This window comes from Dioscorea cayenensis, chromosome 17 (genome assembly GCF_009730915.1).
Source record: "Dioscorea cayenensis subsp. rotundata cultivar TDr96_F1 chromosome 17, TDr96_F1_v2_PseudoChromosome.rev07_lg8_w22 25.fasta, whole genome shotgun sequence".
Lineage (NCBI taxonomy): Eukaryota > Viridiplantae > Streptophyta > Magnoliopsida > Dioscoreales > Dioscoreaceae > Dioscorea > Dioscorea cayenensis.
This window is the reverse complement of record NC_052487.1, coordinates 18671450-18686525: the sequence shown is the minus strand read 5'-3', so window position 1 is coordinate 18686525 and position 15076 is coordinate 18671450. Positions and strand designations below refer to the sequence as shown.

The 15076-nt window shown below is 33.7% G+C and overlaps 1 protein-coding gene across 1 annotated transcript; it reads right to left on the bottom strand.

Annotated features, from left to right (window-relative positions):
• Nucleotides 1-7410: 7410 nt before the first annotated feature.
• Nucleotides 7411-13077, bottom strand: LOC120280156. The gene is made up of 2 exons (XM_039286899.1): nucleotides 12671-13077; nucleotides 7411-7877 (listed from the first exon to the last, which is right to left on the bottom strand). The coding sequence occupies exons 1-2, from the start codon at nucleotides 13072-13074 to the stop codon at nucleotides 7655-7657; spliced, it is 627 nt and encodes a 208-aa protein (XP_039142833.1). The 5' UTR covers nucleotides 13075-13077; the 3' UTR covers nucleotides 7411-7654.
• Between the last annotated feature and the right edge of the window lie 1999 nt (nucleotides 13078-15076).

Genomic DNA, 15076 nt, shown 5'->3' with positions numbered 1-15076 from the left:
AATGGCTTTGAATTTGTCTTTCATCTGCTTCAAATTCATTTTCCTCATCGCCATCTGGCTCACAAATAATTTCTTTATTCTTCTCTATAATGTTCACAGTCTTCCTCAAGTGACATTCATTTGATTTGTGTCCAGGTTGATTACACCTAAAACACTTTGCTACAACAAGTTTCGTATAGGGATTTTCTGCTTTCTTGATTTCTTTATCTTTCCCTTCTTGATCTTTTCCTACAATCTCTGTTGTCTTGTTCCTTCTGTATTGGTTGTTGTTTTTATTTCTACGATCTTCAAACTCTTCTGTGGACTCTTCAGCTTCATAATCTTCATGGTTCTTCTAACCTCGTTCTTGTTGCATTAACTCTCTGCCTTTAGGGCCATATTCTTCACCTCAGATAAGATTCGGATAACTTGTACGCCGATTCTCTCTGAGTGATGGCCTCAACCCTTCCAAATACCTCGCAACCTACTGCCCTTCTGACTCAAGGAGATTGTTTCTTTCAGCCAGTCTCATGAATTCTGTAGTGTATTTATAGACAGATCGATTGTCCTGTTGACAACGTTGGTACTGCTGAAACAGGATCTGCTCAAAATCTGGGGTAGAAACTCCTTTTTTAATAAATACTTCATCATGTACCAAGTTCGTACAGGACCTTCACCTTCCTATTCTCTCCTAGATTGAATATGTTCCCACCATGCCGTCGCTCCCCCTTTCAAACGGTATGCCACCAAACGGACTCACTTCGCTAGAGGAATCTCCATATAATCGAAAAATCGATCTATTTCTGTAATCCAATCCATAAATTCTTCTATACCCATGCTTCCATTGTAAGAAGGAATGTCCACCTTCTAGTGGAAATCCCCATTGTCCCTTTCAACACCTCCATGATGATTTCTCGCCCTTTGACCCTCATATGGTTGATGACGACCAAACCGATTCTGTTCAAAATCGTCTTTTTCCTCTGAATCATCGTCGTCGTAGACAATCTATCTATAGTTAGGAACACGACCACGTCTGTTAATAGGATCACCGCAAGCCAACTCCACACCCGGCCTTCTATTGTCAACCCGCCTCCTGTGTGTATTAATTCCTAGAGCATCCAGACGATCCACAAGTTCTTCAAAGCGCTCTTCAAAACGCTGGAATCTGAGATCCATACGTTACTCCAGACATCACTCCAGTCGTTGTAACGCCTCATCCCCCAGAGGGGCTTTAGCCTCCTGATCAATGTCACGAAGACCATCACCGTCGCCACCAGTTGATATCCTCTCTCTGATACCACCTGACGCAGCCGATACGCAGTTCTAGTTCAAGAACTCACAAGAAACAAGAAAATTCAATTCAATTCATCTATCCCTATTTACAAACCCTAAAACAAATATTTATAGAGGCCTTGACTAAGGACAAAATAGTAAATAAAACTAAAATAATTAAAATAATTACAAAATACTAGATAATTAAATAAAACTAAAATAGCTAATAAAGCTAAGATAATTTAAAATTCTAAAATATTAGGCACCATACTATGTCAAAGAATAAGAAAACCTCTTCAAGACCTTGATTAAGAAGCTCAAGGCCAAGATCGAAAGCAAGAACATTGCCATCCATTTCTTTCGAGACTGCCTCTTTCATTCCGATTAGTGGTGCTGACACAATGGCTTCCTTTACTCTGCCTCTCCTCCGTTGGATCGGCCTTCAGTTTGAATCCATGGTGAACTCCGACATTGAGGGTGGCGCTTGTGAAAAGACAATTGAAGGTTTATAGATGAAAGTGGTTTATATAAGGGAATATATTGTTAGTCTTTTTCATATCTTTTTAATCTTAGAAAAACATAATAGAAAGCATGGCATATGGTGATATAAAGATTTGAAATTCTTCAAAGTGATTCTCTTTTGAGTATACAATTACAAAGTTAATTTGTGTGGGTTTTCTTTGAAGCTTCTTTGTATTCATAGTTTTGAATTTTTTTTTTAAATTATTTTGGAGTTTCATCAAATAGTTGGTGTGTGAGATGGAATTTGCCTACAAAGACTTCCACATTGCGCCCGGCTCAATCTACCCAGACGTTGTTCACCATAGTTTTTTCACCTTTAAGTCTTATGTTTGCCTTATCATGTTCTCCAACTTCCACAATCATGATTTTAGCCTTTGTGGGCCGCAAGATTGTTGATCCAAGAACTGGTGATGCCTTTGACGAATTCTCCACATTAATCCATTAGAGCTGAAATTAGCTCCTTGATCAAAGTTCTAACATGTCTATATTCACATGGGTGAAATATCTCAGTGAGGTGCATTCGAAGATAACTTGAAAAATTATCTCCCAGGAGATATAAGACTAGAGAGGAGGTGAGATTAAGAAAGGTATTATTTTTTTCATTATTTCTCTTGAATTTTGATTTAAATTTTTGTTTTGGTTTAGATTTTGTTCATGTGAGATATGAGATTAGGAAGAAGAAGGACTCAAGAAAGGTATGGCTTTCTTTCAAATTTTTTATTTGTTTATTTTACTTTTGCCATTAAATTTTGGTTCAAGATATGTTGGTTTAGTTTTTGTTGACATGTATTAGATTGGAGAGAAGAATAGCTCAAATACTTTTTTTATCATTTAAATGTATCTGCTTGAATTTTGATTTAACATTTGAGTTTCTTGTTTTTTGGGTTTTGTTTTTAAATGCAGAGGAGAATAAGATTGGTATTTATGTGTAGGGAAGGGAAACTATGTGTGGAGAGGGATTCATAATTTGCTTGGTTTTTTTATTGTTCTGTATGGAAAATATAATTTTTGGTTTTTTTGTATTCAATATTTTGTCAATTATTGTGTGATCTATTCACCGTAAATGAATGCCTTTTCAGGCCACATTAAGATTACCATATGAAGAGGTCCATTTGATATCCAAAAATTGCTTTGCAACAGTCAGACACCCCTTATCGAATGTCCCTACTGGAGTTGCAAGAACTTCAAAAGTAACTCACGGAGCTGTTGGATGTTGCTTACATTCAACCATTAAAGCCCTAATGTTGGAATTCTCTTCTCTTATGGAAGTCTAAAACTTTGACAGCTTGCAATAAAACTTTTTTTTTCACATTTTTTTTTTATTAGTTTCAACACTATAATTGTCGAACATCATTAGCTTATGTTATGCAATCCATGCTTTTTACCATGCAAAGTCCTCTCGCCTACCGAGTTGACTCAAATGAAGTTTATTTTTATATCAAAGAAAGAAAATCATAAACTTAGTGCCCAATCACCATACTACATGTGAGAGAAATCCAAATGTTAACATTGTAGTTACTAATATATCATAACAAGCAGTAGGAGCAAATCGCAGCACTCACAGCGTAAACTTGGAGATTAACAAACAAATCATAAAATTAAGTAAAAAAATCATAGATTAACAGTGTTTAGATGATTAATTGCATCGAATATGGACATGAGAGATAAAGAAATTGCAGGACATGCTATCACGTCGAAGTGGAACTCATTACAATTAGTTTTTTAAGTGGAAAGTTTTGGAAACAGATTATTGAATGCTCAGAAACCACATGTTTTTGTCCTCATGTAATGATTAACCCAATTTATATGTCATGTAAATCGATAACTAATTAATTTTATAACGTTAATTATTTGATTAATTCAATGTGATAGACAATGACCTCCAACATCCAATTTTTGTAGGCAAAGGACCACAACATCACTTAGCACTTCATAGATTTACAATTAATTAATTCTTTGATTATTGTGGAAAAATTTAATTAACTATTAAATCTTATCTTTCAATTTTCAATTAGGAGGTTTTTTTTAATTGTTGTGCACGAACCTTCCCAAGTATTCTTTTAGGAGAACCAAAATTGATGTTGCCTTCATGACTCTTCAGTAATCCCATCCAGCCAAATCCATAGACTATGCTTTATTATATGTGCAAAGGCAAAAAAATATGAACAATTAATTGGATTTTTTTTTCTTTCTCACTTAAATTTGATTAAGGGGGTTGATCCCTACATATTTGTTCATGCACCAACATCTACATGTTTGATTAGGCAAAGTCCTCTCGCTGACTGAATTGACTCAACTAAACTTTATTTTCATATCAACATCACCCACTCCAACACTTCTATATATATATATAATAATAATAATAATAATTTATATATTATTAGTATTTACTAATGTTATCAGTGTGCAATTTATATTTATTCCTTTTACTTTTGAAATTAACTCATATCTAAGAAATAACTAAACTAACAAAATTTTCTAGATGTAAAGACAATTCTTATTTTTTATTTTTAAAAATTCATAATTTTGTAGGGCATCTCTCTTAATCATGGGGTATTTTTTTTTGGTGGGGTACCTTATTATGCTCATGCTTTATTTTGAGCACCTTTTTTCAATTTGTATCAAAATGAGTATTTTATTTTAATTTGCTTTCACAGGGAGGGCACTGGGGCTATTCCGGTGATTAAATGCTGACATGTCCACCGGATATATGACGTGGAATCCTAATTTCCACTTGACTTGCCCACGTGGAAAGGCTACGTGGACAACTTATCCACATCACCAAAAGAAAGCCACGTGGACGCTAGCCCCTTCTTCTCCCCTTGTACTTCTTCGCCTTCTTTTACATTCTCAGAAAGAGCAGAGTTCCACTTTTTCTTCTTCTTCTTCTTCTTCTTCTTCTTCTTCTTCTTCTTCTTCCCTGAGAAAGCAGAGATATCCTTTCTCCACCACTGCGACTTGTTTGCCATAACCATGACTCCAGCCAAAGTTCTCAAAAAGAAAGCACAATTACCTTGGAAACCAAGTTACAGAGGCATATATGTCTCTCTCTTTCTTCTAAAGCTTGCCACATTCTCAAGTTCTCAACCACTTCCTCATTTTCCATATATTTCATCCTTCCAACCCTTCATTAATTTCTCTTCATCTTCTCCATTATTTCACACACACACACACACACACACATAAGTCTTCATCTTCTCATCTTCATTGATTTTCATCTTCATCTTGTTGATGGACTGTAGTTTAGAAGAAGAAAGGCAAAACACATAGAGGAAAAGCAAGGAGTATTGTTCCTCTTGTGAGTTTGGGTTATGGATGGTAAACAACCTTTCTATGTCGGAACCCAACCTTCTCACCACGGATGAGCTTGTTCTTCTTCCTCCTCTTCACCATGGATGGTAAACAACCCTTCTATAGAGAAAAAGCAAGGAGTATTGTTCTTCTTCCTCTTCACATTCTCTCCTCCCATCCCCCATCACTACCACCACCCTCTGATTATGCCCCTCCACCCTCTCCATACCCAGCTCCTCCGCATCCTCTCCTTCCTCTTCAAAATGCTGAAAAGACATCTTCAGAGTGTTCGATAAGAAGCCAGATGACAAGAAAGACAAAAAAAAAATCCAGCTCCAGCTTTGGTGGTGGTGTCAACACCGAGCTCAACATCTATATATGTCCTTTCTCCTGTAGAAACTCCATCGGCACAGCCAGATCTAGTAGAATAAAGCTGACCTCCATGACTCACAAGTCTAGCAGCGCTCTTTGCTCACGGAGCAACTTTGCTAGCCTAAAATGGACCGCCAGCCTTGTTGGGGGAAAAGAAGAAGAAGAAGAAGAAGAAGAAGTAGAAGAAGAAGGGGCTCATCCACGTGTCCTTCTTTTGGTGGCGTGGATAAGTTGTCCACGTGGCTTTTCCACTTGTGCAAGTCAAGTGAAAATTAGTATTCCATGTCAGATCTCCGATAGACACGTCAGCATTTAATCACCGGAATAGCCCCAGTGCCCTCCCTGTGAAAGCAAATTAAATTAAAGTACTCATTTTGATATGAATTGAAAAAAGGTGCTCAAAATGAAGCACGGGCATAATAAGGTACCCCACCAAAAAAATTACGTCTATCCAATGACATGTGAGATCATTCAAGTCATTTTGATAAAGCTTAATATTATATATGTTAATTTACTAAAAATAAATTTAAAAACAAAACAAATCTGATCTTCATATTAGAAAGGGCCATAAAAATGCCCTTAACATTTCTGATCAAAGATGCATTATATAAAGAGATACTTTTGAAAAACCATACCAGAAATGAATGGTGAGAAGGCCAAACCCCAACCAATATTACATTGGCAAATGTTGCATGAAGAAAAAAAATCCAAATGATGGTAAAAACATTATATGTACATACATGGTATTATTTTAAAGTGAAAAACAATTTTAATTAGGTATGTATATATACTTTTTCTTTCCTTTTTGGTGTTGGAGAGTGTTAATTTCAAGAGTTTTATAGCAAGCAACTCATTCTTGCATTGCAATCTCTTCAAACTCTCACTCTATGATGCCCATGCAACAAAAAAAAAAAAATACAAAAAATCCCTACATCCTCATATAAGTGGGTGTGACTCAAAACCCTAATCCTAGCTTTTAATATCAAGTCTTGGTGGTAGGAGGTGCCATTTGAATTAGGGTACTTTGGTCTAAGCTGGTTGGTTTAGATAATTGTGATTTGTTGTGGTTGTGAGACATGTGGTGATATGTAGGCATGTTGATATAAAAGTATATTTGGAGTAAAAATATATGTTGACATAAAAGTATCTTTACTTGAATTACATTAACTCATCACTAACATTAAAATATATAAGAATTTATATTCAGCCTTGCCATTATTATTTATCATTTTTGATAAATAATATTTAGAGTAATTAACGTGCAATATTAATAGATCGAGATTGTAACTAAATTGAAAGACAAAGATTTATTTGTATCATAGGATTCCAAATTGTTTTCCATATTTAGTAACTCCAATTTATGAAAAAAATAAATCTATTTATATATTTACAAAGAACCGCAACATTAATGCGGGCCGCCTTGCTAGTTAGAAGTTAAAAGTGTAGCCCCAAAGAACCTCTGCTTGTCCGGTTTTATCAAGAAAAGGTAGTCTTGGACCTTGACTCTGGTGTGGGGTTTACATGATTTATCCAAGGTTTTTTTCTTTTTTAAAAATTAAAACTTAAAATTTAACTTGAAGTTGTTACTTATCTAGTGTTAATTAAAATAACTATTTTAATATTCAAATTATGCCTTCTTTTAATTAATGACGAGTGATAAAAAAAAATTAATTATTTCTTCAATTAAAGTCTTATGAAAAGAATTAGTGAGAGTGAGACAATTCAAACCTGATTTTGTGTGTTCACAGGCAAGGTTAGGATTAAAACAGTTGAAACACAACCCAAACACCAAAGTCCTACATCTTTTTCTATAAATTGCTCAAAGAAAAAACTCTGGTTTTTAGAGAAACTATTCAACAAAGAGGAAAAACATCAATAAACACATCAATATATTCATAAACTGCAGCTTCCTACCTATAACACATCAATAATAATTCAAAACAAATTTCTATAATCAAGACTAATAAAAACTCACTGATAAATACTCAGTTCTTTCCCAAATTGAGAAACAAGAAAAAATATATATACATATATTTATATATATGTACAACTGTGTTGCTCTTTAATTAATCCCCGAAACACCGACAAAAGAAACCCAGTAAATCTATTTACCTTAATTTAGTGTTATCGAATTCTAAAACCAAGCTATACATATAAACCATTGCTTCAATTTCAGACCAAGTCCAACCGAAAGAACTCTGACGTGCCAATTGCTATCTCAGAAAATATTTACTCGGAAGAACCATGGAAGAATGAAAGCTATAACCAGGCAGGCCATCAAGAAATTACAACAGGGCTGACCTCTCCAACAGCTGCCACCCTCGGAGAAGTTTCTTCGCCTTCTATTGCTGAACATTCTCCTTTCATGCCACTCCTCCATAAAGCCGCTGTCGTCCTCGCCGGTGATGTTTTTTGCATTCACTCCACAGATTTCACAACACCTGCATTTAGCAAAACACTGCAAACAATTACACTAGTGAAAAAAATTACATTAATTCCTTATATACAGTATTATGGAGGTGGAAATATAAAAACTTTCCACCACTTGCAATATTCTCTATTATTTTCAAATGCCATTGGTAGAAATCAAACTTGACATAGGCATAAATAAATAGGTCTTATGTAAGCATTTATGAAATTACAATCTCTATAGAGATGCAGAAGCAATTAACTTGTTGTAGAGAAATGTATACATATGACAGCCACACGGAATATGTACTACATAAAAAAGCAGGATGTGCATGATGGGTGTGTGTGGGATGTGAACATCCTCATCAAATTTGCTTTTTCCACTAGAAGGAGCAACAAGTGGCAATAGCATTAGTAGCGAATTCTAATATAAAGAAACATTATTTGCAATTTACATGGGGAAAACTAATGATCAAATATGATGCTGATGATTCAAACAATTTGAAATAACCTCAACAATGCACTTTCATGAAAACTATGACGGAAGTGGAGGAAATAATCTCTGAAGCTAGGCAATGCAAAAAGAACAACACACACTGAAGATGCTTATCAGAACATAGTGCAGTAAAAGCACATATCAACGAGGTAAACAAGATTATGGGTATCACTCTATTGTCACATTAGATATGAACTTACAAGAATACCATTTTAATTATTCATAATATAACCAAATTTCTTGGTTGCACAAAATAAAATCATATTCAGGTTTGGCAGTTAATCAGGGACAGCAAATAGATAATAAAAAAAATTACCCACAATAGTAAGAGCTGCATAACTATTACAGTTATTCCATATAAAAGCGGTGTGCTCAAGTTGGTAAGAATTACCCAATGACAGGAAAACAACCACAGGTACACAACAATGTCATTCAAGTCTTCCAAATAGTTGAGTGGTTTTGGTAGATTAATCTCATAAAGTAACATAAAAAATTATGCTACTTTTATGCAAAATTGAGTATCTAGAAATGCTTCAACAGCATAATCTGAGGCCTTCCATTCTCAGAATATTTTTGACACACATGCAAGCCAAGGCTAGAGAAGGTACAACATTCAACAGCAAAACTTAACAAAAATGTTACTCACAATAAACTTCACAGCAAAACAGATCCCATTGTAAGTATTTCCCTTATTAAAGGTTAGATGGTAGACCAAAATTCCAATTGAGATGAAAACAAACAGTGCATTCATTATATGCGGTGAGATTTCCAGGCAGACATATCCAACTAATCATGAGGGTGGGCTCAGTGTCATTCAGGTGCTAAAGAAGGTCTGAGTCAAGAAGAAACAACATGTCAACCTTTATTATATATAAAACTAGCACTACAATCAAGTCACTGTTCATTATTTATGATAATCAGAAAAGACAAAAATAAAATAAATGAATCACACAAACACGTAAAAGATAATAGTAAGGAATGAAATAAACTAGTCATGAGGGTGGGCTCAGTGTCATTGAAGTACTAAAGGAGGTCTGAGTCAAGAAGAACAAAATGTCTACCTTTTATTATATATAAAACTAGCACTAAAGTCAACTTAGTGTTCATTATTTATGATAATCAGACAAGACAAAAATAAAATAAATTGATTAAACACGCACACAAAAGATAATAGTAAGGAATGAATTAAATGAATAATAAATATGAATGAGTTTCAATATAAGCATGTTCAATTAAATAGAGGAATACCACAGCAAAACAAACACATCGACAAGCTGTTGGAAGTTGGCCATGGATTGAAATGCAGATGAATGAAGGAATTGCCATGTGAAAGACCAATTTCAGGAGTTCGAACTTTTAATTTCAGGAAGTTCCATAGATCAACTGCCTCTTATATGCTATCATATTAAACAACCAAACCACTGGGATAAAGATCATGGCAATTTACTCTCTCCAGATATGGAGGAAACCCAGCGAACTGTTTCCAGGTAGAATATCTGTTGGCCATGGGAGGCTGATGGGTGTGTTTGAAATATCAGATCATAATGAAATTTTCATTCAAATCTAAGGTTGAATGGCTAGCATTGAACAAATATATACAAAAGCTTGAGTGGCTAAGCACTTCTTGATCTCTAAATGGTGAAAAGGAAGTGGGTAATGAACACCATTTCTGAAGTATTTCAGCAAATACTCTCAAGATATACAAAGTGAAAAAACAAGAATGCCTCAATCGCTCTTCTTGTTAATTCTTTCAAAACAGAAATTCCAAACACTTGCAAATATTAGCAGGCACATAACGGTTTTATTCAAAGAACAAGAACACAAGGAGCTACATTCTCCGGTTTGATCTTTGAACTGTATTATTGGAGCCTGCTGCATGTGCCATTCCATCTGACAGAAAGTTGACATTGTTTCTACTATCCTCGTCAACAACATTGAATACAATTTACAAGAGGAAAGATTTTTTAACAATTTTAGCAGCCTCAAGTCAACAATCCTACCTATCCAGTCTCAAGCTAAATTCTTAAAACTATTTGCAGAAAAGAAAGGTGACACAATTAATGTATACTCACGCTTACAGTCTCTTTAATAATTTTGATGGCTGGGCAATATTACTAATGAAAGAAAACTAATATGAATGACTATTGGGTATAAGTGGATTTAATCCACAGACGTGATGAATTCAAAATTGCAGACAAATGGATGCAAACAGGTAATTCTTGCTTAAATATATGAGAATCTAACAATCTTCTACAGCCATCTCTCGATATACTCTTACGTTATCAGTCAAATATATATATATATATATTTAATCATGGATGACTGCTTAAGTCAATCTTCTTTTTTACTTCTCAATTTTTTCCCCTGCCCTTGTCTCTTTCAGCCCACTTCAAGTGAACCTCTTCCTCATCAACATTTTGTGATTTTCAAGCATAAAAATAGTAAGCTAGTACAATCAGTAAATAATTTAATTAATAGCATAAACACAACCTTTTCAATCAACCAGTTAGGCATCCACTACCAAAGAAATCAGTTGTTCTCTGAATCTTCTACTTGACATTATTTAGAATTTTTTTCTTTGACAATATATGGAAAGATAATGATGAGTAGTGAAATTAAAATTGTCTAGGAGCATTGTATTAGGGAAAATCCATACGAACACAAAGGAAGGAAAGTGACAATTTCTCAAATTTATTCATCTATGTATATTGGAAGGACAATGACAATAAACAAGATTAATTTCAAGTATGATTTGCACAGGTGGAAACAATGGACTTATCTAAGTCAATGTATATTCACATCTACAATGACAAAATATGAAGCCTAAGACATAAACCCTTCAACGAAATGGCAGGGAATTTCCATGGCAAAGAAGAATAAACATCAATACGAAGCCAAGAATTTCTAGAATCTAGGCAATAGTTCTTAGAAATACTGCCTGATGGTAATTACAAGGACAAGGATTGTTATTGAAACAAAAGAATCAGCCTGAATATGAACCCAGTAAAAGTTTAAAACAAGTTATCAGTCATGAGGAAACAACGTTGTGAAAGGTGTCTGCCTTGTATGTTTCCGCATGACGGTAATTAATCAATAGTCAATCAGTTACTCATACCCAGTCAATTGCCTACTTCACTAGGACGCCACCTACCCATACCTAAACAATTAATGGAAGAATAGTGTGCAATTCAGTCAACTAGTTCTGCTTATTTTATTTGGTATGGCGAGACCAAGAGAAACATCTCAATTAAATCCATTGCCATGTAAAAAAAAAAAAATCCTATTCATGTTTTTTTATCAAGCCAATGAATGGCTTTCTGGTTTAGTAATTTCATCATCATACGTTTCAGGTGCAAATTAATTTCTCAATCATATATTTTTTAATCTTTAGATTGCCTACTTTAGAGTTATGAAACATCTCCTACATCCAATTTTTTTTATTTAGTAATTTATTGATAACTTCACTCAATCTATCAAGAATTAAAAAATAACATCATAATACTAATTTTACCGCATTCTTTGCCGCCTTAGTGACTAAGCGGTCTGTCTAGACACCTAAGTGGTTAGGTTATCCACCACATAGGCGCCGCCTTGCCGCCTTCACAACATTGTTAGAAAAATTGTCCATTTGTCATTACATCACTTCGCTAGCTTAGATGACACTGATGCTTGCAAATTGTCAAGTATTGAGTGTCTAAGAAACCAAAATAGTAATTTACTTGGATAACACAAGCCACATCCTTAGTACTCCAATATGCAATAAAGACACAAATACTATTAAACTGATCAAGACATAATTCCAAGTTTCAAACTCAAAATTCTTTCAGTATAGGCTCAACCATTAGATGGTCAAAAGGCTTGAACTAGTGCCTCCATTTGGATTTTTTATTTTTTATTTTTTAACAATTATATAAAAAACTAACAAATACCCTGAATGTCAAATACCAAATAAAATAATCCAAAGAAAGTAGCAACAAGCAAGCAAACAGAAACAAACAACAAACAAAAAAAAAATACAATGTTTTTACTAAAGCAACAAATGCAACCGATTAGAAAAGTCTCATCAGCATAGGCTTAATCACTCGGATGATAAAAAACGTTGAACTAATCCCTAGATGCCATCCATATCGGTTTCATTCTATAAGAATTATATGATAATAACATACAGATGTCGACTGTCATGCTCCAAAGAAAAATCAACGTTTTACCTATTCAACACTAAAGACAAACCCTAGTTTTACATCTTGGACCATCGTTTCCATAACCCAATGAGATGAAAGCCCAAATCTCAAAGCACGAGAGAGAGAGAGAGAGAAAGAGGGACAATACCTATTGCCCTTGACCCGGAACCAGGCCTCGGCACAGTGACGATGAGCGATCCCAAGCTCACCGCGGCACCCGCAGCCTATCTGTATCAACTCACAGCCCTCCGCCCCGCCGCCGACGCCGGAGAGGTCGGGGCTAAGATGGCAGATCCGGCAAACCTTCTCCGATTCGGCGTCATCAGCATCCGCACCGGCTCCACCGCAGTACTTCACATCGATCACCGTCTCAACCTTCTGGACCACCGTCACAGATGGTACCAGTATCGCCACCGGAGCCGGAGCCGGAGCCGGAGCCGGAGCTGGTTCCGGAGCCTGAGCCCGATCCGGCTCAGGCTCCGGCGCCGGCGGCGGTGCAGCGGGGGGCTGCGGCGGGACGGCGCCGGGAGCGGCCTCGCTTGGCGTGGTCATCGGTCACCACATCGCTTACTCAGTAATGCGAGCCCTCTCGTTGCTTAAAAGCCAACAAAAATGCAAAAATAAATAAATATAATTATTTAAAAGAAATAAAATTAAAAATAAATAAATAAATAAAATAAAAGGTAAGTAATTCCGGCTGCGGATTGGAACCCGGAGAAGCACCAACCTGAAAAAGTGAAAGATTCCTTAAAAATTATATAATATATATATATATATATATAAATGGAGAGATATCTTTCAACTTTAATAGATAATATTTATATTATAAGATATTTTTTTAAAAAAATATTTTTAAGAATTTTTTGTTTTCAAATTATCCATTAGGTACCAGAAAGTCAGAAAGTCTTTTTTTTTTTTTTTACACCTTTGATCAGTTATTTTTAATATTATTTATTTTATAAAATAAATAATTCATGTTTCAACTAATATTGTGCCAGAAAGTTAATCCTTCGGCATGTCACTTAACATGGGAAAAAGTTATTATTTTTCTAATAGAAAAGTGGTGACCCATTATTTTTGAAAGAGTAAAAAAATTACTCTATCTATTTCATATTAATTGTTACAATTAAAAAAATTTGTTTTTTTAATTATTTATTATTTTTAAAAATTATAAAAAATATCTTTTTTTCCAATTTTATCTTTTTTCTCATGAAAGGTGTGTGCATTAATAGAAGTAAATAACTTTAATAAGGCTAAAAATATCTTATAATAATTTTTTAAAGATTTCAAAAGCTTTAATAATATCTTTAATATTTAATATGAAACGAAGGAGTACTTCATTTAGTATTTTTTTTTTTTTGCCATACATATATATTAAAACTTAAAATCAGTTCATCAAGCAACCCAAATCTCTAAGAATTTGACTAATGCATTGGTGTAAAAAGTGTATTTTATTTAGCTCTCTCACACGGTAAAAAAACCACAATTTTCATTAAATAAGATATTTAAATAAATATTAAACAAATCAAAATACTAAATAAAAATTAAAAAATAGATAAAAAAAATATTACATCACCAACCTTAAAAAAACAGAAAAATGAGAATCACGATGAAACAAAAGCAGTACATAAAATACTGATGGGACAAAAGATAAATAATATTTCAAAAAATACAAATTAAAAATTAAGATCTATTGATAATTAAAAAAAGGTGTAGGAAGTTATTTATTAATTTGAATATTATAAAGTTGTAAATAAATAGATAAATAACATTTTAGCAAATTATCTTTTTTAAAAATAAAATAGAAGACAAACGGGAAAATAAAGATAATTAGATGGTGGGGGACCCACCACAAGAGAGGTAGCTCTTGAGGAGTAATAGGGTCAATATGTGAAGGGTACAATTGTCAAATTCTCTCCTGTGGTTCATTTCATGAGGACTATGGCACTATGGCTTTTTTTTGTGTTTTTGTTTTTTTTAATGAATATTCATATTTTTAAATTTTTAAAATATTCCAAATTTTAAAATTTATATTTCTATATACAAGATAAATCGAGTGATGATTTTACTTTCTTGTCATTAAAAATTATCATTTGCCAACCATTACTTGTTGTATTGCCTCTGGAGGATAAATCCCATGTGTAAAATATTTGTATTTTTTATTTAAAAAAATAAGCTCAAATCTCAACTTGCTCTGGATGAGATTACAAACAAATTAAAGTATCAATTCTTTATTTATATATGGCATCTCACATAATTTATCTATATATATAAAAAACAATATATGTATATATATATATATCTTATATAATCAGCAAAATTTTCCATTCACATATTATCAACACTGAAATTAAGTTATATTTTGAATAAAAAAAAACTACCTATTAATCATGTAATAAACTGTCAAAATATATAAGTTATATTTTGAAATATGCTTCAGAATATATATTAAAAAAAGGCTAATAAAGTCAATTTGATTAAATATTTGAATTACATGCATGAAAAGTGCAGTTTTAGAATTTTACTTTGACCTTTTTCAGAATCTTTTAAATAA